Here is a 26,657-nt window from a genome sequence, read left to right on the forward strand (position 1 = left end):
TGCAAAAATCCTCTCTCTTTGAGGAGGTGCTGGATAGACTCCCGGCGGGAAGAGGAGCAAGCTACAGAGGCAAAACATCGATGGTGTCCCACCGTTGCTGGAAGGCCTCCTACCAGAGGGCCTTGGGATCCGTGACTGGGGAGCAGTACAGCGGGAGCTTGCAGCTCAGTGCTGTAGCGAACCAGTCCACCGAGGGAGCCCCACCGAGGCAGGACTCGTAGGCTAGTTGAGGATCCAAAGACCACTCAGAATGTGGTGTCCGTGACACACCGCTCAGACTGTCGGCGAGCCCATTCATTTGCCTGGAATCAAGCGAGCTGCCAAGGAGACCGAGGGGGACTCGGACCATCCCGGTATCTCTACCGCAGGATGGGATGGTTGTACTGAAAAGTACCTTCTTGTCTGGGCCAGAAAACCATCACTGTGGTGTTGTTGATCCTCAGAACCACAGAGTAGTCCGCCAGGCTAGGTGGAGTTACTGAAGAGCCAGAAACACTGTTTCCGTCTCTAGTAGGACTAGAGAAGGTTCTTCCTGGTTCTGACCCCCGGCCTGAGGACCCGTGGATCAGAAAGTGGGCCCCCCCCCCCTTTTCTTTGACGCGTCCGAAAACAGCATCAAGTTAGGGGGAAGGACGAGAAGGACCACTCCCTCTTGTAGGCCCTCGTCAGCTTCCCAACCCTATGGGTTCGTCTGTACCGGTTGTCCCCTAGGGGTCTCGGCGTCTGGGGAGACGTGCCCCCGACTCCGCCGCGCCCCGAGTCGCCACTGAAGAGAACTCAACCTGGGGCGACTGTGGAAACCAGACGGACCAGGGAGGAGAGACTTAACAACCTTGGGTTGGAGGGTCTTCTCGTGTGAAGAAAGGTCTCGCGACCTTCCTCTGCCTTGGTACCCTGACGTCTGAAGGGAAGGCTATGGGAGATAGGAGCCTAAGAGCAGGCTCGGTATACCAGACAGAGAGGGCTGCAGGGAGGACTCCTCGAGGACCACCATGATCTTTAGAACTTGGTAAAGTCCGAGGAGCTTGTCCCGATGACGAAGAAGGGAAGCCTCAGAGTCTGCCAGGATCGGCCGGCCAGCCACCCAGGAACGGAGTGGCCGGAAGCCGATGCTGAGCGCCCGTGAAGAGATCCGAGAGGAAATATCGGAGAACTATTGAGGTGCCATGGAGAGGCCGAAGCACAGCCCTTAAACTGGTATACCCGCCTTCCAGGCGGACTCCAAAGTACTTCCGTGAAGATGGGTGAACCAGGACCGGAAGTACGAGTCCTACCGGACCAGTGTACCCATGAAGACTTGTGGTCTCACCGCAAAGCTGACCACGTCTGCTGTCGCTATGCTGAACGGAGACTGTTTGACAACCCTGTACAGAGTCGAGAAGGGAAGGAGGCGACTACGGAGGCCTCGAAACCCGTTGGCCACCTCTTGGAGGGGGCGCCTCTCCGACATGGACTGGACTAGTCTCTGGCGCTCTCCATTCCCTCAGACCAGGGCAAGCTGCACTGGCGTAAGGGAGTCCTTGGGTGAGTAGAACTCGGTCCAGGATCGAATCCTTCCCTTACCGAAGAGGAATCTCTGAATCTGGGATCCACTTGAGGTTTCTCCTGAGGGCCAGAACCTGCCAGAATGCAAGTTCTGACCCCTGGAGCTCCTCCTCTTGATGGACTGGCAGCAAGGTCTCCCATCCCCGGAGGCTCTTCCTGGGGAGACTCGTAGTCATGCCCCAAGGGTCCAACTGGATCCTATCGGATCCTTGCGGAAGACAGGGCCTCAGGATCCCTCCTAGGAGGGAAACAGGACCCCAGCCATGAAGGATGTAAGGCTTCGCCCCCTCCGCACGAAGGGACCCTCAGGAAGAGGCGGGGAATCTCCCTACGGAGTGAAAGGGGGAGAGGACCGGGTCTTCCGACCCTCCTGGGGATGGGCAAAGCTCATCCGCAGGGGAGGGGAGATGGAGTCTGAGAAGGGCTCATCGCCTGCGTAAGGACTCGCGAAGGGACAGGATAGTCCTTGGGGAAGATACCATGCCAGGGATTCCTCTCACCCCCTTCAGGGGGAGAGGAAGCTGCTACTGATTAGTGACCACAGTCAGAAGGCACAGGCTCATCGCCTGTTTGAGCACTCTGACCCTCGCACTGACAGGGAGTCCCTCTGGAGGGAAGAGGATCGTTCGATCCTCTGGGGGAGATGACACATGAGGGTTCGCCCGTAGAGAATCTGCTGTGAAGGGAGAAGAGACCTTTGACCTGGTCCGGAAACCCCCCCCCCTCCAGAGAGGGCGCTGCTTGGCGCTGCGGGGGAGGGAAACACGGAGGTGGCCTGACCGCCATAAGCCCTTATGTAAACAGGGCGCGGTCGTGTCGGAGAACGGTGCGCCGATAACGCTGACAATCGCGCGAAAAGCACAGATCTGGGTAGCGCGTGAATAAAGCATGCGTAGCAGAATAACCGCGCCCGCATGCCCGCGTACCCGTGTGAGCGTGGGTGTATCGGCGACCGCGTGAACAATCCCCGCGTCTCCACGGGTATGAAGATCGCTGGCGCCTGCGCATGAAAGATCGTGGGCGAGGGAAACCATCCCTAGCGCGAACGTTCTCGGCGAAAAAAGATCGCCGGTGCTAGCGCTGTCGGCGGTTGCATGTGGGGAACCATCCCACGCGCGGAAGAATAACGCTGAAGAAACGCTGACGATCTTCGGTGCTTACGCGAGTACGAAGATCGTCGGCGCTAGCGCGAGAAAAAAAACGTAGGAGACAGAGAGCGGGGACCCGTAGTACCCGCGTGCGAACGATCGCCAACTATACAAGACGATCGTCAGCAATTTGCGCGAGCCCGGACGATCTTCGACGCTCATGCGTAAGCGACGATTGTCGGAGCTCGCGCGCGAGAGAAGATAGTTGGCGATCACGAGCGGGAACCTCGGTGCCCGCGAGCGGACGATCTATGATGATCGCAAGCGGGAAACCGCGCGCAGACGATGATTGCGTGATTGCGTGAGCCTCATTGATCGCGCGCGGGGAAACTATCCCACGAACGGAACGATCTTCGGCGCTCACGCGTACTGTGAAGATCGTCGGAGCTCGCGCGCATAACGCCGACTCCGAAGATCGGCGGCAAACGGCTGTCAACGATCGCGTGAGGAAAACCGCGGAGCTTAAGCGTACTAAGAAGATCGTTGGGGCTTCCGCTTAGCGCCGGATCCGAAGATCGCCGGCTAACAGTCGTCAATGATCGCGACGGCCTCGTTGTCGCGCGCGGGAAACCCTCCCGCGCACAGACCAATCCTCGGCGCTTACGCACACTAAGAAGATCGTACGCGCTTGCGCGCCTAGCGCTGGATCCGAAGATCGCCAGCTAACAACTGTTGCCAGGTTGACGATCGCGAGCGGAAGGGCCTTGAAGGTCGCGCGCGGGACACTATCCCGCGCGCGGGCGATCAACAACGTTTGCGCGAACAGAAGATAGTCGGCTAACGACCCTCGACGATCGCGAGATCGCGTGCGGGAAAACATCCCCCGCGCGGGCGATCATCAACGCTTACGCGTTAGCGCGAACAGAAGATAGCCGGCTAACGACACTCGACGATCGCGAGATAGCGGGCGGGAAATAATCCCGCACGCGGGCGGTTTTCAGCGCTTATGCGTGAGTGAAGATCGTAGGATCCTGCACAACAGAAGATCGTCGGAAATGGTTGAAGGATCGCTAACTCGTAGATCAGGAACTGGGATGTGTCCCTAAAAGGGAGAGCATCCCCTGAATAGGACCAGGAGGTCTACTTCAGTGCCGACGATCAACTGAATGACTGCTAAATACTCCGAGGAGTGGTCTCTGTGAGGTACCTCTCCCGCGAACGAGAGAGGTGGCCTTCGTAAATAGACTTAAGAGACACCGAAGGCTGAACTGGGTGTCTCTAAGGCAGTCTCAGGAACAGCAGTCGAGCGCTAGCGCGTAAGGGAACGTTGGTGCGCAGGTGATACCTGGCACTTAAGGGACTTAAGGTGTGAGAAAGTCTCTCCTGCCCTGAAGGGAGGAGCCCGTTAGATAACGGGGGCATGGGCGCCCAAGGCGCGTCTGCAGTCAGAAACGGATACAGCAGGCAACAGGAACACTGAGGGACGAAAGACCAAGGGTCTAACGTAGCCTGAGTAGCAAGGCCCCGAGGGGATAGTTGCAAGACCCTGAAGGGTCAATGCAACAAGAAACCGAAGTTTCTCCGTCACTAAACACCGAAGTGTAGAAGTGACTAATGTTACGAGAGCCCGAGGGAACTGCGTAACTAAGATCCGAGACCCCGAAGGGTCAGGGAAAAGAGAAACCAAAGTTTCCCTGACACTAACACCAAAGTGCTAGTGACTGAACAGCCAGCTGTTGACGACAGGAACAATCCTCCGAAGAGGAGTCTCTATGAGTGGTCTCTCTCGCGAACGAGAGAGGTGAGCACTTCGTAGAAGAGACTGGTGAAGGAGCCCCGAAAGGCCGTGAAATCAGCAGACGTAAACAGGAACCATCCTCCGAAGAAGTGTCTCTGTGAGTGTCCTCTCACGCGAACGGGAGGGGACACTTCGTAGAAGAGACAAAAGGAGCGATCCTCCGAGGAGGAGCCCTTAGTACGGCCTCCCTCGCGAACGAGAGGGGGCCGGACTGATCCTGCAGCTGCTCAGCCTCTTGAGCGTAGCTACAGGAGCGACCGCTCAGCCCCGAGAGCATAGTCGCTAGTACCATGGTCTAGCCTTGCAACCGCTCAGCTCCTTGAGCAAGTCACAAGGGCGGTCGCTCAGCCCCAAGACCAGGGAAAAGTAAAAGGGAAGTTAATTAACTACCCTGGAGGCGAACCTCCTTATCGTTCTAGGATGCAATGAAGAGCTGGCAGCAATCACGGGGGAACTTCTAAGAGAAGGAAACGCCCCTGATGAATGCCTTGAGAGACAGCGGCGAAGCCGACTCCCCAGGATAAACAGGACAGCTCTGCTTCGAAGGCACACACAACAGGCACGAAGAAACAGCATCGTAAACTGGAAAATAAAACAATAATTATTTAACAGAAATTCCCCCGGGTGAAACTCCGAGGGAAAGAACATAAGAACGAAAGAAGGTATGCGCCCTCCCCCACCCGGCATGCCCAGGTGAGGGGGGGGGGACGAAAGTTAACAAAACAGAATTATAACAAGATAATTATGCAACTGACTTTGAATGTTCCAAGAATCACCGACCCCCGAAGGGACGTGAGCCCTGAGCAGAAAAGTTAAAACACAATTATATTCGTAAAAATAATTGAGACAAATAAGACGAAATAGCGACTCGGTTCTGAGAAGCTATCGTAGGCGTAGTACGGAGTAAGAGGTGAACGACCTCAAGAGAAAGGCCGGTCTCCATGAAAGGCAACCATGGTGGCCTAGAAGTGAAAGGCCGTGATCACGAAAAGATCGTGGTGGCCTAAGCCGGCGAAACTCTGGTAGACGTACACAACACACACCGCACAACACCGAAAGCAAAGGAAACTTACTATTTTTTATACACAAAAATATATACAAACATCAGTAATGTTTAAATATATTAAGTATAAGAAAAGGCAAGTTAAAAGACAAAACAATAATGGCCGTCAAGTGAGGATAGGAGCGGAGACCTCCGATCACTATCCGAGCCAATTTAAAGTGGAGTATTCTCCGGTGTGTGTGAGGGGGAGGGGTAGCTAGCTACCCCTCCCTAACCCACCCGCTAATTAGCGGTGGGGTAGGGAACCCTCGTTAAAACTTTATGGCTCGTCATCGGCTGCGCCGAAGTAATCACCCCATGTAAATAGCGTGGTTTGTATTTCAGTTACGGAACAAACCGAGATTACCAAACAATTCTTCTTCGCTCACGGGGTTAACTACTGCACTGCAATTGTTCAGTGGCTACTTTCCTCTCAGTAAGGGTAGAAAAGACTCTTTAGCTACAGTAAGCAGCTCTTCTAGGAGGACACTACAAAATCAAACCAGTGTGCTGTAGTCTTGGGTAGAGCCATAGCCTCTATACCATGGTCTCTTGCTTGAAGGTACACCTGGGCACACTTTTCTAGCTTGTTTCTCTTTTTTTTTTTTTCTTCTTTAAAGTTTTTATAGTTTATAAGTGGAACCCTTGGGCTTATAGAATCCTGCTTTTCCAACTAGGGTTGTAGCTTAGCAAGTAATAATAACAATATAGATTTATCTTGAAGCCAGTGAATATATAAATCTACAAAAGTACATAGTAAGCAACAAAGACTTGACTTTAAAATTAAGTAATGTACTCTTTACTCTAACCATTACTATTACAATAGCGTACAGTACAGTAATAATAATGGTGTACAAGACTTCTGACCATCCTTAACATTTAGATCTTCCAGGACTAGAATTCTAGGTATGCAAACAATATTAAAAGTCATTCTATGATGTTCTATTCTTGCTGCGACCAAACTGTGAAAACTTGGACATACTTTCGTTATTTAACACTGATGTTATTTTCCTTTTTAAACAAGAATTAAAGATACTGTACCGTAAATGATTTAAACGGGTAACAGATATATTGTGAAACAACACTGAAGTTACAACTTCCCCATTAAAAAACCATGCACCAAGTTTGTGCTTCTAAAATTTCTCCATTTTATTTCAACAGACTCATCACCGCCTACGCCTATTGACATAAAAGGGCTTCGGTTAGATTTTGCCAGTCGTCTCCATCATGAGCTTTTAATTCAATACTTCTTCATTCATCATCATCTGTCTTCAACAGACTAGAAGCACAAATTTCCCATGTTTCCCCAAAACACATCTGTACTGTATTTGGGTTATCTTTAGTATAAAATACCAACTTACACTAGCAATGCTTTTAGCATACAGATCAACTATCTTCCCTTGGAACAAAGAAGTATATATCATCCTCCATTTATTTTTCCTGAAATCTACCACCCAATATCACTGCATACCAACAGCTAAACTCCAGCACAACAATTTTAAAAACTTGAAACTGTTACCTTTACTAGCCGATAATCACCGGTTTTTAAACATCAAGTTTATGCAGAACTAAAATCATTTAGCTCCCTGGTGATGTTAACCCTTTTACCCCCAGGCTCTTTGGAAATTTCCAACCCTTAACCCCCAAGGGGTTATTTTTTCCCCAGCACATTTTGCAGTATATTTTTTTCAAATTGCTCTAACAGCCTTAATTTTTGTCATAGAGAGGTCAGGTTGGTCTCATTCTCTTGGAAAATGCCTGAAGTTTCTCAAAAAAAATATAAAAAATATGAAAAAAAAATTTTTATAGCATTTTTTTGCAAGGACGTACTGGTACATCCATGGGGGTAAAGGGATGAGTTTTGTGAAACATACCAGTACGTCCTTTGGGGGTAAAAGGGTTAAGTTTATGCAGAACTAACATCCTTTAGCTCCCTGATAATGTTAACACCGGAAAACACAAAATTAGATAAAGTAAATCAATCACCTACCCATTACAAACATCTGGTTCAAGTTTGGACCAGTGACGAGACTTGGCAAGACGCTTTCGGAGAATAACGGCGGCATACTGTCTAATTTGAGTGGACGATGAGGTTCCCATCACACGGCATAGTTCCCCAACAACACCAGGTTGTTTGAGTACTTCGCCCAGTTCTCTGCTGCCCTGTTGAACATAAAAAAAAATCTTAATACACAAAACAAAATGCAACCAAATTAATGTTTTTACATTTAGTATGTATTTATCTGGATACACATACAGTACTGTATTGGGTAGCATAGTTAACCACTCGCTGTCCTCTATTGAAATATCAGGTTGTTGTTGATAAAGGTCTACCTAAATAACATTTACTAATTATAGCAATCTAAACTTACACCTAGCGATGTAAAGCTTAGAAGCCGACTGGTAAAAAGCACATTTTATGGCCTAATAAATCAGTTTGTTGGAACACTCAAAATTAGAATGAAGCTTCCAATAACATTTTCCCATTAACTCGTAGACTGACAACAAATACTCATCTAAGGAGTCATTGAATAAAGATTTAACAACTGTATCTTAATAATACAGCATTAGGGGCTTAAAAGCAATCCTGATTTAAGAATTTCCTGAACAAAACAGGGTTCAAGTAATAGGAGAACCGATTATCCAGACCCATTTTTCTTGCGCCATCCTGACCTACCCCATTCCCACATCTCTCTTTCACAGAGTATATAACTATGATTTACAGTAACTTTGGTAGTACAGTATTGTATGTTATTGGTTACTTTAAAATCATTCTTTTGACCCATATTTTAGTGGTAAGCCACTATTTTCCTACATTAACACTTGGCTTCAATCCAACCACACCATTTCAACAGAGCTATGCAAGATCACAATGAGTAAAATAGGTTTGTTTCGGCATGAATATAAACCTACGACATTTCCACGAGATAGAATATCAGCGAAGCTGGAGAACACGGCAGGTAAACTTTCATTAGGTGGCCAGTAGCGGGGAAGCACCAGCCCACTGCTTGCTCACTGAGCACTCACTAGCAGTAGAAATCCATGGGTGGACAGTGCCCAACTTGATCCCCGACAGACCCCCTTTTTAGGCAAAGTGGAGTATTGTGGTAAACAAGCTGAGCAGGGGGGGGGGAGAGATATTGTTGAGTCAGTATAATCTTGGCATCCCAAGATAGCTGTCACATAAAAGGGGTTTAAAATAAATTTATGATAATTTAGACAAGTGCCAAAACAGCCATTAACCGTGTTGATTTAAATGCGCAGGAAATAGGGTGGTGGTTGTCGACCTATGTCTTTATCTCCACGATCCAAGTAGTGCGAGAAGAAGTTTGAGCTAAATCTTGTTATGTAAGCTAGTTGTTGACCCTTGCACACCTGTACTGACTCTGTTTCCATGTCAACAGGTACACCGGGGAGAGGGGGACGAAAAGTAGGGAGAGCCGGCCTGATGTAGTTGCATCACCTGCCACCGCTACCCATAGGCCAGACAAGCTCTCATACTCCTCAGCAATGTGCATGCCTTAAGAACAGCTGGGAAGCCAAGAGAAGTTGGTTGAATCCGAGCACAGGTCAAGCTAGAGTCGTTGCTTGAATCCGAGCTCAGGTCAAGCTAAAGACGTTGCTTGAATCCAAGCTCAGGTCAAGCTAGAGTTGTTGGTTGAATCCGAGCTCAGGTCATGCTAGAGTCGTTGGTTGAATCCGAGCTCAGGTCAAGCTAGAGTCGTTGGTTGAATCCGAGCTCAGGTCAAGCTAGAGTCGTTGGTTGAATCCGAGCTCAGGTCAAGCTAGAGTCGTGAGTGGGCAACCCTCAGTAGGCCCATCCGCCATGGTAGGCTTATATCAGCCATGGTGTCGACTGTCCTTTTTTTTTTTTTTGTAACCATCTTATTCAATTCATATAGCCATTTCCCTGTGTGCGTCTGTAATTTACGCACAATTCATTGTTAAATACCATTATGATCATTTTACGATAAACTGTTCCAGTAACTTACAAGTCAGTGAGAGACATTTTCTTCAGTTATTTAATTAGAAAAATTTAGAGTTCTGTTAAAGGTGTGCATAAATAATTTATTCACTTTGAAGATTTCTGCTCATATTTCTGTTAAAATTAACTTACAATAAATCCTCTTACTATGTAAAGGTGTCTAATTCCCCACCTCCCATCACTTATCATTTAATTGCCAAACAGAGTGAAAGCAAACAAGCTCCTGATTTTGTGGGATTCCCAAACAGTTGACCAGTTCATATCTTTAAATTCGGAAGCTTCCAATAAACTGCTCACCAGAACAAGAAGCAGCAGCCCAGGATGTCTTCCAACAACACTGGGACTGCCTCAAACGTCTAAGCTGTCCCGCAGTTTAGCCTGATAAAGATTGTCTTGAATCAAGTTTGGTACACTCCCTATCTCAATATGAATCTAGTAACCTCAAAATGGCCCAAAGTATAATGGTACCCAGACCTTTTACCGTACTTCTTCCGATGAGAGAACTTCAAAAAAATTGCCTCCTCTTCCCAATCTGTTGTGCCTACCACATGCCCAGATATTCCACAGCTTAGTGGAATTTATAAAGCTTAATGTACAAAAGTTTTCCAGCATTTCCTCTTAAAAAGGCTGTTCGCTTGCGGTAGCATGAGAGATGGTGGGATACCTCCAGAAATCTTACAGTTCAGTGTTCCAAGTCAAGTAGGCCATCCGTAGTTGGAGTCGTAGGAGTGATTATTCTCTTGGAACCTCTGATAATCTAATACAAATTTTACTCTACCTCCAAAAAGAGAAGCGCTGGTCAGGATCTGCCTTGAGACAGATCTTTAGACCGAGAGGCTAGGCTCATAGTTCCGGGCAGTCCTATCGTCCAATAAGAGGCGAGCTCACCATCCGGGGACGTTAAGAGGGCACCTTTTAAGCTGGTGAGGCTCACCTCGAATAGAAATCCTACCCGCAAAAATGATTTTCTCACTCACCTTAGCCTCCTCCTAATGGGTATTAGAGCTTTGTGGTCCCTCCCTCAGCGTTGCTCATCCCGATCAATGGAGAGATCTCATTCTCATCCACCCGAGTTAACGGCTAAAATACGGCCAGTGTCAGTGACCGATATCAGATTTTCGTTGTTTCAGGTAGTGAGCCTTAAAACCGTAACGGATCCTGATTGGCTGCTTTTGAGTCCTGTGAGAACAGGGAGGTGCTACTCAAGTGTACTGTACACAAACACCCTCACCTGCAGCATGGGGTCAGTTAAGAAGGTGCATAAATACAATTTCCTCTTAGCTGAGGGAAGTTACTGATTACACCCAGTCACCACACTTACAATCTGCTTCAGGAAGAGCTCGGGTTAGAGCTCATGATATCACAGGAGTAAGCACGACCCAGGTATTCCATAATCTCTCTGTAATCCTAGTATGCCAGGCAGGGGTTTGGAAACAGCAGTCCACATTTACTGCCCATTACCTTCGGAAATAAACCCATGGGTCCCTAGAGACCTTTTCGCTAAGACATGCAGTAGCTACACAGCAGGTAGTATAGCTGCCTCGACTCTTACAGGACCATTAGCATTAGATAAAAGATGGAGGTTGTGTGTTAGACTGGAATGGAAGTGAAGAAGGACTAGCCTTTTCCTTTTCTTCTACCTTCTCTCTTTGGATAGAAAATTGGAAACCCAGTCAGCTAGGTTAGATTTGCTTGCAATTAAGCACCACTTACCCGGTAGCTTTTCTATTACAGAATATAATACAGAAGTGTCATTTCCCAATGGAGTTATTAGGCAAACCCATGGACATGTGTATGTCTCACTGTTACTACACAGATTCTTCTGCTCTGCACTCTTTATTACACGGGCCACGGACTTGCCGGTAACACTCATACATACAGTATTAGAATACCTAGTAACGCTGTGAAATATGCAAAGCTAGATTCTTTCATGGAGTGCAGTTTGATTGGGGTAACAGACGGCACTACTATGAGATTTTAAATATGAAAGGGCCATTGTTTTCTTATTTAACACTGTACATGTACTGTACTCTAATTTTGATTGATTCAGACAAATTTAACATTGTCTTGCAAACCTCCCCGCACTATCTCAGACAAAAACACTAATGGTAGCTTGGGAAGGGGTAATCCATTTCTTAAATAATCCATTAGTTAAAACAAGTGTAATAATGAAACACGACCAATTCACAAGTTAACAGAATTACAATTTTGGAGCATATGCATTATTCCCGAAACTTGCTTCAGTTGCTCGGTGAGTACATTTGAAGTGTGCCCGGTGGAGTCTTCATTTAACAGTAAATTCTAAAGTAAATTTAATGGGACAAGTTTAGTTCTTTGTGGTAACCAGCTTCAAGAAGTAAAGACTTTGCCAAAGTGCGACATGTTAACCCTTCCCATTTTGGTAAATTCAACACCAATCGCCATGCTAATTCTGCAACTTCTAATTTTGTATAAATTAAGGGTAATAGGCAAATCCTTAATGCAAAGGTGGGTAAGTGAAGGTCTGATTGTACAACATGGTACCACAGGCTAGCAAGGACCCAGAGCCTTAAGTTACTTTATGGTGCAACCCCTTTCTTTAACTTTCCGAGATATAAGCAATACAGCCTACTAGGTCAGGTTTGGTAATAGGGTCACCCAACATACTGTACAAATTTTGTACTCTTGGATAGGTTAGGTTAGGCTAGGTTGCATGGCAGTGGTTTTGTTATGATTCCTCGTATTTAACTTGTTCAAGTTTATCCCTACCCGAATACCCTAGTTCCAAGTGTGGTCCATTCTTTGTTACTCAATGGGGTCAAGTACAGTATCTCTAATATCTACCTCTGACCATAATGAAAAAAATCAGTTTGAAGTACAGTAGAGAAATGTTCCAAACCTGGACATGATCTAGGAAATGCTGTAGAAACAGAGTATATATGTAACCATTGTACACAAAGTACAGTAATACCCAACTTTACATCGTTATTTTGCTGCAAGAGACCCAACATAAGTCGGTTTTAGAGGAAGATTTATAATGTATGAAGTGACAAATGTTCCTTTTACATGTATTGAACAAGAAAAAGTACATAGAAAATACCATCATTTCATAAAAACCTCATACCTACATTAGAAAGCTAAGTGAAATAGTTTGCAACAGTACTTCTTCACTGTACGACATAAAAGCTTGTGAGAGGTCTGGTAAAATGGCAAATGGTAAAGAAATCCAAGTTCAATCCAATATCACAAAAAAAAATGTCTTCCATACGGTACCCACTCTCTAACCTACATCAGTGCTTTAACCAAGGGAGCTAATGGCTCTTGCGACCCCCAATTACCTCTGCTATTCAAGGACTAGCTAGCAATCACATCTGCAATACAGAAAATAACTCCTCAAAAAATAGATCAATTGTCAAGTGTTATGGTCTATTAGAAACATCCCTGCCTGGTGCGAGTACTGCTCAAACTCTCTGGTTTCTTGTGTCTGCAACCTCACCACCCTTGTCAGCAAAGGGGTGTATGTATGATAGCGGCCACCTGTATGTATTATTGTTTAAATTAGAATATGGCAGTGTAAGAGGGTTCGCAGGGGGCATCAGCCCCCCATTAGGTAAGTAGGCAAGGACACGGCTTGTAGGTTACATTAGGGGGGAAACTTTAATTAAATTATTAGTATATATCTAGCAGAGGTCTAGGCCCACATTGGGCTATATACAAAACTGATTACGGAGCATAGGTCTAAGGTCAAACCAGAGGTAAAACACGGGCAGGCTACTGTATGTCAAGCAATATATATTACAGACTAAACCTGTCCTTACAAATAATGGAGGCTTTATATAACAGCATCCAGTTCCTCATGAGTTGATTAAAAATGGACATTAACTAACCTAACCTACAAGCAGTGTCCTTCCCTACATACCTAAAGGGGAGAGTGGGTAACGTCACCCTGCAGCCCCCTTACACTACCGTATTCTAAGTCATAATAATACATACAAGTGACCGCTATCATACATACACCCCGAAATACCAAAATACCTGATCCAGCATCTAAGAGAAAAAACATAAAGGGTTAAGGGGCAAGACCCCGACCATAGGGTAAGGGAGGAGTCGAGAAGAAATCGTCCCTACATATTTATCAGATGTTGAATTTGCACCATCAAACACGGGAAAATAAATCATCCTGTGGCACAAACGGTGCATAAGATGACAATAGTAAAAGAAGGCGTGGCAAAGCCATCTGTGGGGCCCCTAAGCATGTTTACCCTACACCACCACGTGAAATCCCTTCCAAGCCCCGGCCCAAAGACACGCTACTTGTTTACCTTTATCTAACCTCTCATTTCGCCGTTAATTCTAATCCAAATCATACAAAATTATATATAAAGTCTTCATAATTGCCTAAATAACCGGTTTTGATTCTTACCTCTTGAATGACGGCATTGTCAGCCACTAAAAGTTTGTTAAGAATCTCTTCCAAAGGAGGGGCCATGACGATAGATCCTTCGGCTCGGTTAGTGACAACTGAGGCAGAGTTGGGCTAAAAGGTTGTGATGCTTCTTCACGTCCCCGCCAACTTCAAAGATATGATTTTCTGAATAGTTTTTTAATATTTTCTTGATACTTCAATTTTATAATTGGATATTTGAATAATTTCTATAATTAATTTTAATTTTCTGTAACTTTATCGATGCCATTCAATTACTGATGCCCATATTACAGCTTATTAATTTTTCTTTGAATTACTGTTTATCAGTGTATATATGTAATACTAATATAAATATGCTAAATATTTCCGTAATATAGAATACTACAGCTTGTTACTTATAAGATAAAAGAAATTCTTCTGTATTCCACAGTTTACTGAAAGGAAGATTTTTAATGTATAGATCGCGTTTCTTGGTTTCTTACTGTAGCCTCGTCGTGAAATAATGAACAAACCAAAATGGCCGCCTTCAAATTGCAGTTCTTGAAGATGAGAATAAGTTCGGATTACTAAGTTCGTTCATGCCCAAAAGATAAAAACTAGCGTTGAGTCTATATTTAACTCTGCAACTGAGAGGTGAGGGTCAAATTGAAAATAAATTGAATTCATTAAGCCTAAGTAAGACCCGAGACAAGTTGGGGCCGGTCTAGCCTTACTGCATTCTTTGGGTTAAGCCGACCCCACTCGAGTATACAGTTATTTCCTGTTATTCCTGAATGAGAATATGTCCACGTGTGAGAAATACGGGCCATTAATAAGATGAAACCATTTTCGAGGCAATGGGATTGAATCCTTCCTAATTCGGATTTTCATAAATATACGACCGTGTCTACAACTGCAGAATAAGAATGCCAATTCTTTTAGTGGGATGAACTGTTATAAGCACTACCAGAAAGAGAGAGAGAGAGAGAGAGAGAGAGAGAGAGAGAGAGAGAGAGAGAGAGAGAGAGAGAGAGAGAGAGATTATACGAAAGAAAGGAAATTTAAAGAAAGAAAATATGCACTACCCACGCATTCCCCAACCCCCTCTCTCTCTCTCTCTCTCTCTCTCTCTCTCTCTCTCTCTCTCTCTCTCTCTCTCTCTCTCTCTCTCTCTCTCATGGGGTCTGTAACACAGATCTTTCCCACTAAAAGAAATTATATTTTCTTCTGCAATTTTGGAATGATTGCTTGAATGATACATATTTTCTATTTCTGTAATTTCCTCTCTCTCTCTCTCTCTCTCTCTGGTCATCCCCTAGGTGTAAACCCTCTAAAACACTAGCCACTGCAGATAGGCCTACGAACATTGAAAGCTCATTAAGAAATGTCCACTAAGAACAGCCAACCTCTGCTTCACAACACTTACGTTTCTTGGATATTATTTCCCTCCCATTCTAAGACTTTCTCCAATTTTTTCTATTTTCTTTTCTGCACAAATCTTTACTTTTCCGTCAACTCTTTGTCTTAGCTTCTTAATTTTAAATCCATTCTAACCCCCTTGCTGTTTTTTTTTTTTTTTTTTTTTTTTTTTAATATCTCATCCATTTAACTATTCTTATTCGTCATTTACTAAACAAGAATTTTATGTCATTTTCGTCCTTACTATTTTATTCAACATCCAAACTAAACTTCCAAAAAGTAAAGAGCTTGTCCTTACCTTACTTTCATTACTTCCCTTCCATTCCACTCACTTCCCCTTTCTTTCATACTTGCTCCAGACAGTCTGCTGTCTTATATAATTCATAGCTTCAAGGTTTTATAATTTTTCTTATCCTATCATCTACTGTCATCTTCTTCTTTCGACTTTATTAGTCCCAGAGTATGGCAGGGTTGACTGCTCGAGTCAACTTTTTTCATCAATTACTATTCAACTTATCTGCTGACGCCCCACATACTCCTCCCCATCAGTGGTATGTTCTTAGCTCCCTTGATTGATTCTACCGCCTCCCTTCTTATTACATGGCTATGCTGTCTCAGACGAGCTTCCCTAGCCTTAGCCTTTACATTAAATATACTACACATTCTTCTTATATCTTGCCTCGCCTTCCTTTCCAGTAGTGATATTCCAGCGATCCATCTCACCATCCTCATCTTGGTTTTTTGCAATGGTCCTTCATCTTTTATCTTTAGTGCCCAAGTTTCTGCCCTATAGAATAGTACAGGCTTGATAAATATTTTACATATCTTCAATTTGAGTCTTAATATCATTTATCTTGTCTAAAAGAACTCCAGTTACTTTTCTCCATTTTTGCTATTTTGCTTTTACTATCTTTCTCAATACCTCCCTCCTCTGTTATGAATAAATCTATATGTCTAAACAAACCAATCAATTCCATTTTATTGTAAAGGAGGGGGGGTTTGAAGTGGTTAATTAATTTAGTAATTGGGAGGTAAATTGTCTGCATAGTATACTGTATGCAGAGAAAGGATATAAAAGTATTTTGAAGGGGTGAATATGATGTTTTTAGATGTTTTGGTTCTATGGAATTTAATAAAACAGACTAGCAAATATGTTTTTGGAAAAGGTATCAGAAATGGAGGGCCTTGATATCTAAGAAACGAGAGAGTTTGTGGCAATTATATGAATGATGCAATACACTGTTGATGAGTCTCTTGTGCGGCTAACCATTGATATTCAAGGGGCCTATGTGATGTCAATGTTGTCCATTTTATTCTGCTGGTCACCCTTTCGAACACCGACAAGACTTCACGTAAGTGTGTGGGTCCTTATCCTAGTGCAGGTATAAAACACTAAACTATGTATATGTATATATAAACATATATGTTTTATGCTTGTATATATACACGTATATCAAATTATAGAGCACTTGGGGCCTCAAATATTTTAAGGCAACCCTTTTCTCTTTTTCTGTATCTTTTCCTGTCTTCATGGACTTTGAAGGAAAAAACAGAATTTGTTACTGTGCTGCTCCATTTATTCTACTGTTAGCTGTTTCAGCCAATAGCTAATGGCTTAAGTTAGGGCAGTTTTAAAATAAAAAGAAAAACAAATTGCCCTTATATAATAACAGTGCATTTATAAAATTAGCATTTAAAATAGCTACAGATCTGGCAAGAAATCCCTTTGTATTCCTGAAGAATTGCTGAAAAAGTTACTAGAACCTCTCACCATGGTACCCCCTTTACTCTCACATAGTGAAGAACTCTTTTGCCAGGAAGATGGAGTGGCCACTGGATCCCCACTTGGGGGTTCTCTTTGCCAACGTGTACATGGCTGCTTTGAAAGATGGAACCTTTAGGAGTCATAACAACCCTTAGATATAAACAAGATATATGGATGACTTCTTCATCACAATTAAAAGGCCAGATTAACCAGAGGAGCTTGACAGTGCCTTAAAAGCTAATTCAGTCCTAAACTCTACAATCGAAAATAGTAAGAAAAATACTCTTCCTTTCATCGATGGTTTTGTTGAGAAATAATAAACCCAGTATGCCATATCAGTACCCAATAAATCTATGACAGTTGGCTGGTGCCCCAATACACTGGGATAGTACCCAGACTAATACAAGAGAGCCTCCATTGATGTTTATATCAAGAGGACCTTTTTCCACTGCAGTAGTTGGAAAGCTGTCCATGAAAAATTAAAACATATAGGACCAATGTTAATGAACAATGGATGTCCAAGCAACATCATAGAGGAAATGATAAAGAAGAAAATTTGAGGAATATTGCACATAAGACCAGGACTTAAATAAACACCACAAAGGTATAGTTCTCTATCCCAATGTAGTTGAGATGTTCTACAGATGAGAATACATGTTCAAAATAAGAATAATAATCTATGGAGTAAAACCAACCGTGCCATTTGAAAAATTATTGCTGAGAATATGCTTTGTAACTGCCCAGAGTACCAAATTAACCTTAGTCTGATTGGTAACGTCTCTGCCTGGCGTTTGCCAGTCGGGGATTCGAGCTCCGCTCAGACTCATTATTGCCATTAGTGTTTGCAACCTTACCATCCTTGTGAGCTAAGATTGGGGGGTTTAGGAGAGCCTATAGGTCTATCTGCTGAGTTATCACGAGCCACTGCCTGGCCCTCCCTGGTCCTAGCTTGGGTGGAGAGGAGGCTTGGGCGCTGATCATATAATATATGGTTAGTCTCTAGGCCATTGTCCTGGTTGCTAGGGCAATGTCACTGTCCCTTGCCTATGCCATCCATGAGCGACCTTTAAACCTTTAAATGCTTTGAAGGGGAGTGTAAGCCCCTCAATGTACGCAACATTTGCCACACGTTGACAACACTCAAGAGGAGACTTCCAATTCGTCACAATAATGGGGCCATGCATCATCATTTTACTTGTGAATATGACAAAAACTCCAATAAACTACATTATTAGGGACACAAGTTGTTTGCAATGAGGGTCACTATGGCGGCTGATGACTACTGGAACAGTATGCAAAAGAATGCAGTAGATTTTGTTGAAGATTCAATTTTTCTCAAACTATGTCCTCCTTTCCAACAGAAGTAAATTCTCCTTGAGCTTTAGGAACTTGTGATGTGGAATTTTGTTGGGAATAGAGCTTTCATCCAGTGCATGCTTTTGGAGCTCTAACTGTAATTTTGAAGTTTCATTAAAAATACCGATATAGACGTCTTCAGTAGTATTTTAGTAAAAAAAAAAAAAAAAAAAAAAAAAAAAAAAAAAAAAAAAAAAAAAAAACTTTTATACAAAATATCTTAAAACTTTCCCATTTGTTGCATATTCTATGAGTTTAAATTTCTCATATTTCTGTCAATATCAATGCACTGTCATTATGTAAAGATAATGATTTCTTTTTGTAGATATGCCCTGACGATAGCCTTCAGTTATTGACTGAAACGGCTGTTAGCAAAAGTTGAATGAATTATGCAGGGCAGTAACAAATTTTGTCTTATATTAAAAAAAAAAAATATCCTTAAAGACAAGATAAGATGCAGAAAATTAGAAAAATTTTACTTTTAATTAATTAATGCCTCAAAAGCTTTAAGATTTAATGAAAATTGACCCACAGAATGACTGCACCATTTATATATATATATATATATATATATATATATATATATATATATATATATATAATATATATATATATATATATATATATATATATATATATATATATATATATATATATATATATATATATATATATATATAAATGGTGCAGTCTGTGTGTGTGTGTGTGGGTGTGTGTGTATGCGTGTGTAAAAGGGTCCACAATGATATAAGACGAGTATTGAAATATGTGTATTTTTCTAATTTACACAGCGAACTTTATAGCTTTAGTTCATCATCTGCAGACTTGGTCACTAAAATCAGCATAATGAGAGAGAGAGAGAGAGAGAGAGAGAGAGAGAGAGAGAGAGAGAGAGAGAGAGAGAGAGAGAGAGAGAGAACGTGTGTAATATGGCCTACAACTCCGGTATCTAGGGATTTTTCCAAGTCTGTGGTGAAGTTCGCCGTGAATTCTCAAGGCCATCCTAACCAATTCGTATGAAGCAAACAAAGAAATTGCTATATATTCTTAATTAAAAGGGAAATTACGATAGTTGTTTATATTAGATAATAACGGAACAGGGTATAACGAAAATAGAAGGCGAAAATGATATTTGGAAGCCTTTGTGTACACAATCACAGTTACGTATCGTTCTGTTTAACACTAAAGTCACAAAGGCTTCGTTGCATGGAAAATAATGATCAGTAAATTAATAGTTTAATAGGAAATCGGAGCTTAAGATATTTAAAAATGAAAATAAAGCTAGAGCCTCTAAAAGGTGGCAACTCCCAACAACATCAGGACGGCATCATCTTTTAAAGTGAAGGAAGGCTTCGTGGAATGTAAACGATGTTTAACATAAAGCAAACTATTTCTTTCGGCGACAAGGTATCTTGATCATGGATGTTATCACCAAAATGACGCCAAGACTTGCTTTCTAAGAGAGAATCTGCTCATTACATTTCATAGCAAGTTATGTAACGAGTAAGTCTATGCTCATAGCTAAGAAACCACCCTTTCTTGAATTAAAAGTGCCAGGGTTCTTTAGTCATCTTGCAAGGGGCTTGACGCAGAGGTAACGCATCTCTGATTATATAATATAAAATGTAAGTATGTTGAATAAGCTAGAGAACATACAAGAACATTAATCCCGTCTATATCTTATTTCTGAAGAGTGTAAGAAGTGTAGGCTGTGATAAGCCAAGGCGCACCAGGAGCGATGACAAAGCACTTCAACCAGCCCCCCTTCTTTCCACTCGATTCCCCCCAACCTCGAACCCCCCCCCCCCTTCCCCTGCCGCCCTAGCCTTCTCCAGACACAGGCGAGGAAAATACAAGTTCAGTTGTTTAACCAAAATATTTAAACCCACGCTTTCTCCCAACCTCCCTCTCACGTCAGTAAGGTGTATTAAACGTGGAAGATTATTGTGCACAATGATCTCAAAGTAGGTGTAAAAATTCGGGTGGGCCTACTACATGTTCAGATATACGTAAACACACACTTGTATGTATAATATATATATATATATATATATATATATATATATATATATATATATATATATATATATATATATATATATATATATATATATATATATATATATATAGTGTGTGTGTCGATGCATATTACCCATTACATCTTATTTTTATCATGCTTCAATTATTCGTGTCATTTTCAAACTGCACACACACACACACACACATACACACACACACACACACACATATATATATATATATATATATATATATATATATATATATATATATATATATATATATATACATATATATATATATATATATATATATATATATATATATATATATATATATATATATATATGTATATATGGAGGAACATAGAGAGTAGAGGTCCCCTTTTTGTTTGTTTCTTGTTGTTGTCGGCTACCCCCCAAAATTGGGGGAAGTGCCTTTGGTATATGTATGTATGATATATACATATATATATATACATATATATATATATATATATATATATATATATATATATATACATATATATATATATATATATATATATATATATATATATAGAGAGAGAGAGAGAGAGAGAGAGAGAGAGAGAGAGAGAGAGAGAGAGAGAGAGAGAGAGAGAGAGAGAGAGGAGAGAGAGAGAGAGAGAGAGAGTATCCTAATATAGATGAAATTCATAAGGTTTATCAATTGCAAAACATGTAAACAAATATACTAACTAACAAAGCTAAGAAAAGAGAAGATAAAATTATACTAAGCAAGTGAGAATCCCAGACAATGCAGTAAAGTTGAAAAATAGAGAAAAATAAATAGAAAGAAGCAAAGTCAACATATAACTCGAGTTCTTTCCTGTTTGAGAAGATAACCTCAGAAGAGAAGGTCGACAAAAGTGCTTCCGCAGCAAGAAGTCGGTTCAAGTTGTGGAAGGTTCTAGAATTTACGTGAGTGCGGTTTGCCAGTTTGACCGTTGACTATTAACTGTTCCCTACACAAATTGACCCACAACAATCCCTCTCTTTTTCTATGTATATTAGCATTTATTTATTAATAATTTTCGACTTTTTTTCACACTACCTCAATGGTCTAAAGGTCGCTCATGAATGGCAGAGGCAAGGGACAGTAACATTGCGGTATTGAGCACGACAATGCCCTAGAGACTGAACGTATATACATATGAACAGCACCCAAGCCCCCTCTCCACCCAAGCTAGGACCAAGTTGTGCTAGGCAATGGCTGCTGATGCCTCAGCAGATAGACCTATAGGCTCCCCAAACCCCCATCCTTAGTTCACAAGGATGGTGAGGTTGCAGCGACCAATGGAACTAACAAATCTGAGCGGGACTCGAATCCCAGTCTGGTGATCACCAGTCAGGGACGTTACCACATCGGCCACCACAACTCCATGAGTTAAGTCTCTATCACATATAGAATTCAAACGAATCGTAGTTATCCTAAACGTCGACACTCTTAATGAATGATTTTTACTATAAACAGAATATATAAAATATCACTTTTAAATGTCATATGGATGGGAAATAACAGACATGTTCGAAGGTTGATTTGGCAATTGCTAAGAGGTCAACGACCTGATTAGCCTCACAACAGGCTATTGTAGCTGTAATCGGAACCTTGCAATTTAATCATTATTATTATCGTTATTAGTAGCCAAGCTATAACCCTAGTTGGAAAAGCAAGATGCTATAAACCCAATGGTTCCAACAGGGAAAAATACCCCAGTGTGAAAGGAAATAAATAAGCGATGAGAAAAAGATAACAGTAAATTATTCTAAAACTAGCAACATCAAAACAGATATGTTATATATAACTATGAAAAGATTTATGTCAGCTTGTTCAGCATAAAAACATTTGCTTTAGAAGTTCTATTGATTCAACTACCCGATTAGGAAGATCATTCCACAACTTGTCACAGCTGGAATAAAACTTCTAGAATACTGTGTAGTATCGGATTAAGTTCTTAATATATTTAGATCACGTGATTTCAGTACTTATTTTTCACGCATTATCACAATTACGTAATACTAACACCATATTGTTTGCTTTTAAGACATCCACTGCACCTCAACTTCATTTTCTATCTTCATCTGCCTCTCGTAGACCTACTTTAGTTTCTCGAGCTGCTCTTAAACGTGTTGTAAAGTTGGTCCGTAAATAACAATAATGATGATAATAACATTTAATATGTTAGAAATATAGCAAAGTAAAAATTAATGCTTCTTCGGAAGGATGAAGTGACGTAAATGGTAAATTCAAGAAGCAACAGTCGAAGTTATTCAAAGTTAGAGGCCAGGATAAATATTAGAATAAAGATAATAACAACGCTGCTCTAGTATTTGTGCAGTGGGGTAAATCTAATAGTATACGTGAAACTGAAGAAGAAGAAGAAGAAGAAGAAGAAGAAGCGAGAGAGAACATACACACTAAGAAGGCCTGTTAATAGAAGGTTATTTCATGAATAAATCATCCTAGCTCATTAAGAAAAGGGACGTGACGAGATAAATGGCTGCGTTAATAAGTGGTAATGATAGTACTCTCTCTAAAGGGGAAAAAAATATTTAACTATCACCGTGACCTCTGAGTCACACGGGTAAGATCCATGTAAGTGATTCGTAAGACATTTTCATAACTTATTTTCAATTGCCAGTAATGTTCAGTGCAGAATTATATTGTTACTGGACTTATATATGACATAAGGGCATAATGAACTTGCTTAAGATGATTTAACAACACAGAATGCTTCCTATATGAAGTAGATGAATGAACAAATAATTGTAAGAAAAATAAGTATGAAGTAAAAAAAAGAACGATTAGGAAAATAGATTTTGAGCACTGATTGGTGTCTACAATATCCATTGCAAAAATACTGTTACATTTATTCATTAAGTGGCAAGACTCCTTGCATTATCATACTCTTTTAGATCTTGCAAAAGATATGAAAAAAAAAAATTATACTCGTATTCTTAATGGAGCTACTTACATTTTTGTAACGCAAGTCACTGCTCGTAAAAGGAGAGAGAGAGAGAGAGAGAGAGAGAGAGAGAGAGAGAGAGAGAGAGAGAGAGAGAGAGAGAGAGAGAGAGATCTTATTGTATCTACAATCATCCAAACGCTTTATAGTTTCATTACACTACAATCTTCGTTGGGGCCGTAAATGGACAAAAAATCTATGGCCCCGATGTAAGTTTCAATTTAAAGGCCGCTCGTGAATGGTAGAGGCAAGGGATAGTGACAATGCCCTAGAGACTGACCACAGACACACACATTATTATCATTACTATTACTAGCTAAGCTACAACCCTTGTTGGAAAAGCAAGATGCTATAAGCCCAAGGGCTCCAACAGGAAAACTAGGCCATTGAGGAATGGAAATAAGGAAATAAATAAACGATATAAGAAATAATGAGTAATTGAAATGAAATATTTAAAAAAGTGTGTGTGGTATATGTCAAATAATCTTTGAACTAGGCCTATATGTTGCGGTAGCTCATATTTTCCGAGGCCACACAATGTCAGAGAAATCTAAACAAATTAATCAATCTTGTAGCTATATTTTAAGAAGCTAGGGAAATTATGAAGGATTCTTATTCATCATACATAGACTAACATGAAAGAAAAAAAAAAGAAAACTCGTAAAAACACGCAGAAAAATAAAATCCCGAAAGAATTAAAACTTCCCGAGTCATTCTCACTAATGAAAGAGGGTTATATATAACTAAGAGCTTTAGACAAAACGGAAATTACTCATGTCTACATCTGCCATTGCCCATTGGTAGACAATCTGGTCGACATTCGTGAGTTAAAACACATTACAGATGCCAAACGAATTCACCGTTTCTGATATCGGATTTTTTAGCAGGAGTGTGGTATGGGCGATCTATAGGACTGTTAACGGATGACCCAAATTTACTTATATTCATAAGAAATAGAATGTTAAAAACAAAAAATTTAATAAGAAATACTTTTAGAAAAAATAAATAAGATACTTACAAAAGAGTACATTTATGATAATTACTTAAATATTTAATATAATTATAAGTTAAGAACGTCTGTACAATAAAATTTATTGCATATATATTTATTAATTGATTTAATTTGTATTGAGCTGATTTATAACTATGTAAGACAATGTTGTTCATATTAGTATTTTGTAAAGAATAATTACGTATGTAATGTAAATTGCTAAGATGTAATTGTATTTTTATAATAAGAGATAAAAAAAAAATTCACCGTTTTAACATAAACCGTTCTATCACAGACATTCCCCACAGGAAGTTTATCGTCTGCCCATTTTTCTTCTTTCGCTGGTTTCATTTCAGAAGCGTGACGAATCAGAGGGAACGTGAGGTCTTGTGTTTTTCATTTTTTCCCTCCGATTTTAAAGGCTTCGTTGGAAACATGAGTCATGCAGTAATCAGACATTTTTTTCCTGAAGTGATCTCGATTGAGATTAAAGTTGGAAATGAGAGTTTGGGGATTGACATGTCATCACTTTCTAAATGTTATAAAATGACTTGAGAATATTTTTCACATTATCATCTCTGAGATTGCTTTGAGATTAAAAACAATCAGTATGAATAGTCACAGTTTTCTTTGATTTGAAGGATCCATATATGCAAAAAAATCAGGTTTTGCAAATGTAATACTTAAAAGGCCTTAATTTTATATACAATAAAAATTACATACGCTCTTGACCTTGAAACTCCGTGATCATCCCGCTAATGATGTATGTACTGTAATCACTGTTATTATTGCATATCTTATAATTTTTTTTTTTTACTGATGTCATAAGTGTAAGATAACTGTACCCATATTGTAACTCTGTATATGGCTTTGGCTGAAATAGAGATTATTATTAGTAGTAGTAGTATTACTAGTGAAGGGCATATTTGAAATAGATGGGATAAGATTTAATTCGAAAACTAAAAAAATGGTTTTCCCCCTAACATAATTCATGAAAAAACGAACATAAATAAATGCATACTAAACTTCGAATAGGTCTAAGTTTCTTCCATTTCTCAGCATTCGGCGATTAAATTTTTCCTTAGCGACCCTTTAAGACGAGCATGTTTTTGTTTGAGATATCTGTTGATAATCTCGCCCTTGTCCCGTCCTTTCACTTTGGGACGACGTTTAGTGGGTTCGTAGCATGATGTCTACTCAGGGTGTGGCAGAATCTGGAATTTCTGTGAATGCGGCTCTGCCAGTCGTATGGTCTACAGGGTTTATCATATTAAGGGCTGCCTACCTAGTACAGAACATACTCTCTTTTCTCTCTATATATATTTACTTTTTTAATAACCAGATTAAAGTCTCTTTACCTGCCCACCTCACTATAAATATATCTATGTAGTATTTGTTTATAAATTTTCGACTTTTTTTCCACACCACCTATTTGAGGTAAAAGTCCAGGCGCGTTTTTTTGAAGAGGTGTCCCCTGTAGGCCTAATCCTCTCTCGTTGTTTAATTATCATCTTCTTCATCAGAACATTCTGTGATGTTGGTTACAAATGACTCTACGAAATTTTCAGCGGCAATGTCTTGTTGTTCATCTTTTTCCTGTATTTTTTCAGCTTGTCGTACTGCATCCATCCAAGTTTGTGGTGTGATGAGACTCAAAGCCTCTGTGACAAGAACTTCGAGGTTGTCCTTTTTTAATGTGTTCCTGGCTATAAAAGACTTCACTTGTGTCCAAATGAGTTCGATAGGGTTATAGAGGCAGTGATATGGTGGTACCCTCAAAACCCGATGCCCCGCCTCTACCGCAATCTTATCGATTACATATGTAGTGGGGTCATCGATTTTCTTGGCAAGCTCTTGCAGCTGTGCCTTTGACGAGTTATCTTGGGGCTGCACTCCCTTCTTTATCAGCCAATCCAGCAGGTCCGATTTTTTCCATGATATTGTGGGCCTTCCTTCAAGCTCCACCGAATGATAGGGAGCGTTGTCCATTACGATAACCGAGTTAGGGGAAATATTTGGAAGCAACTGATTCCCGAACCATTCCTCAAAAAGTTGCTTGTCGTAATCCCCGTCATTAGCTTGAAACACCAACTCTGCGTTGTCTACAAAGCCCTTTCTCGTACCCGCATGTAGGATAATCAAACGATTTCCCTTCCCCGATGGCTGTCTTAATCCGGTGGCTTTAGGTAAACTGGTGTCTATCCAACACTCTGGAACTATGAGATTCTGATTCACCCAAGTTTCATCAAGATATACGATATTTTGGGAAGCGTGTTTGA

The 26,657-nt window shown here is 41.2% G+C and overlaps 2 protein-coding genes across 2 annotated transcripts in view; both read right to left on the bottom strand.

The window, feature by feature from the left end:
* Positions 1-14,018, bottom strand: part of LOC137619609 (importin-4-like) — a 51,992-nt gene extending 37,974 nt beyond the window's left edge. Inside the window, exons 1-2 of the mRNA XM_068349791.1 lie at positions 13,861-14,018; positions 7,464-7,636 (exon numbers count right to left, since the gene is read on the bottom strand). Of these exons, the coding sequence (XP_068205892.1) occupies positions 7,464-7,636; positions 13,861-13,926 (239 nt within the window). The 5' untranslated portion in view covers positions 13,927-14,018. The remainder of the gene's footprint in view (positions 1-7,463; positions 7,637-13,860) is intronic.
* An 11,860-nt stretch (positions 14,019-25,878) lies between these two features.
* The window catches only part of LOC137620020 (uncharacterized), a 1,187-nt gene continuing 408 nt past the window's right edge, over positions 25,879-26,657 (bottom strand). The window contains exon 2 of the mRNA XM_068350299.1: positions 25,879-26,657. This exon is cut by the window's right edge and continues 103 nt beyond it. Within this exon, the coding sequence (XP_068206400.1) occupies positions 25,879-26,657 (779 nt within the window).

Source organism: Palaemon carinicauda, chromosome 26 (assembly GCF_036898095.1).
Source record: "Palaemon carinicauda isolate YSFRI2023 chromosome 26, ASM3689809v2, whole genome shotgun sequence".
Lineage (NCBI taxonomy): Eukaryota > Metazoa > Arthropoda > Malacostraca > Decapoda > Palaemonidae > Palaemon > Palaemon carinicauda.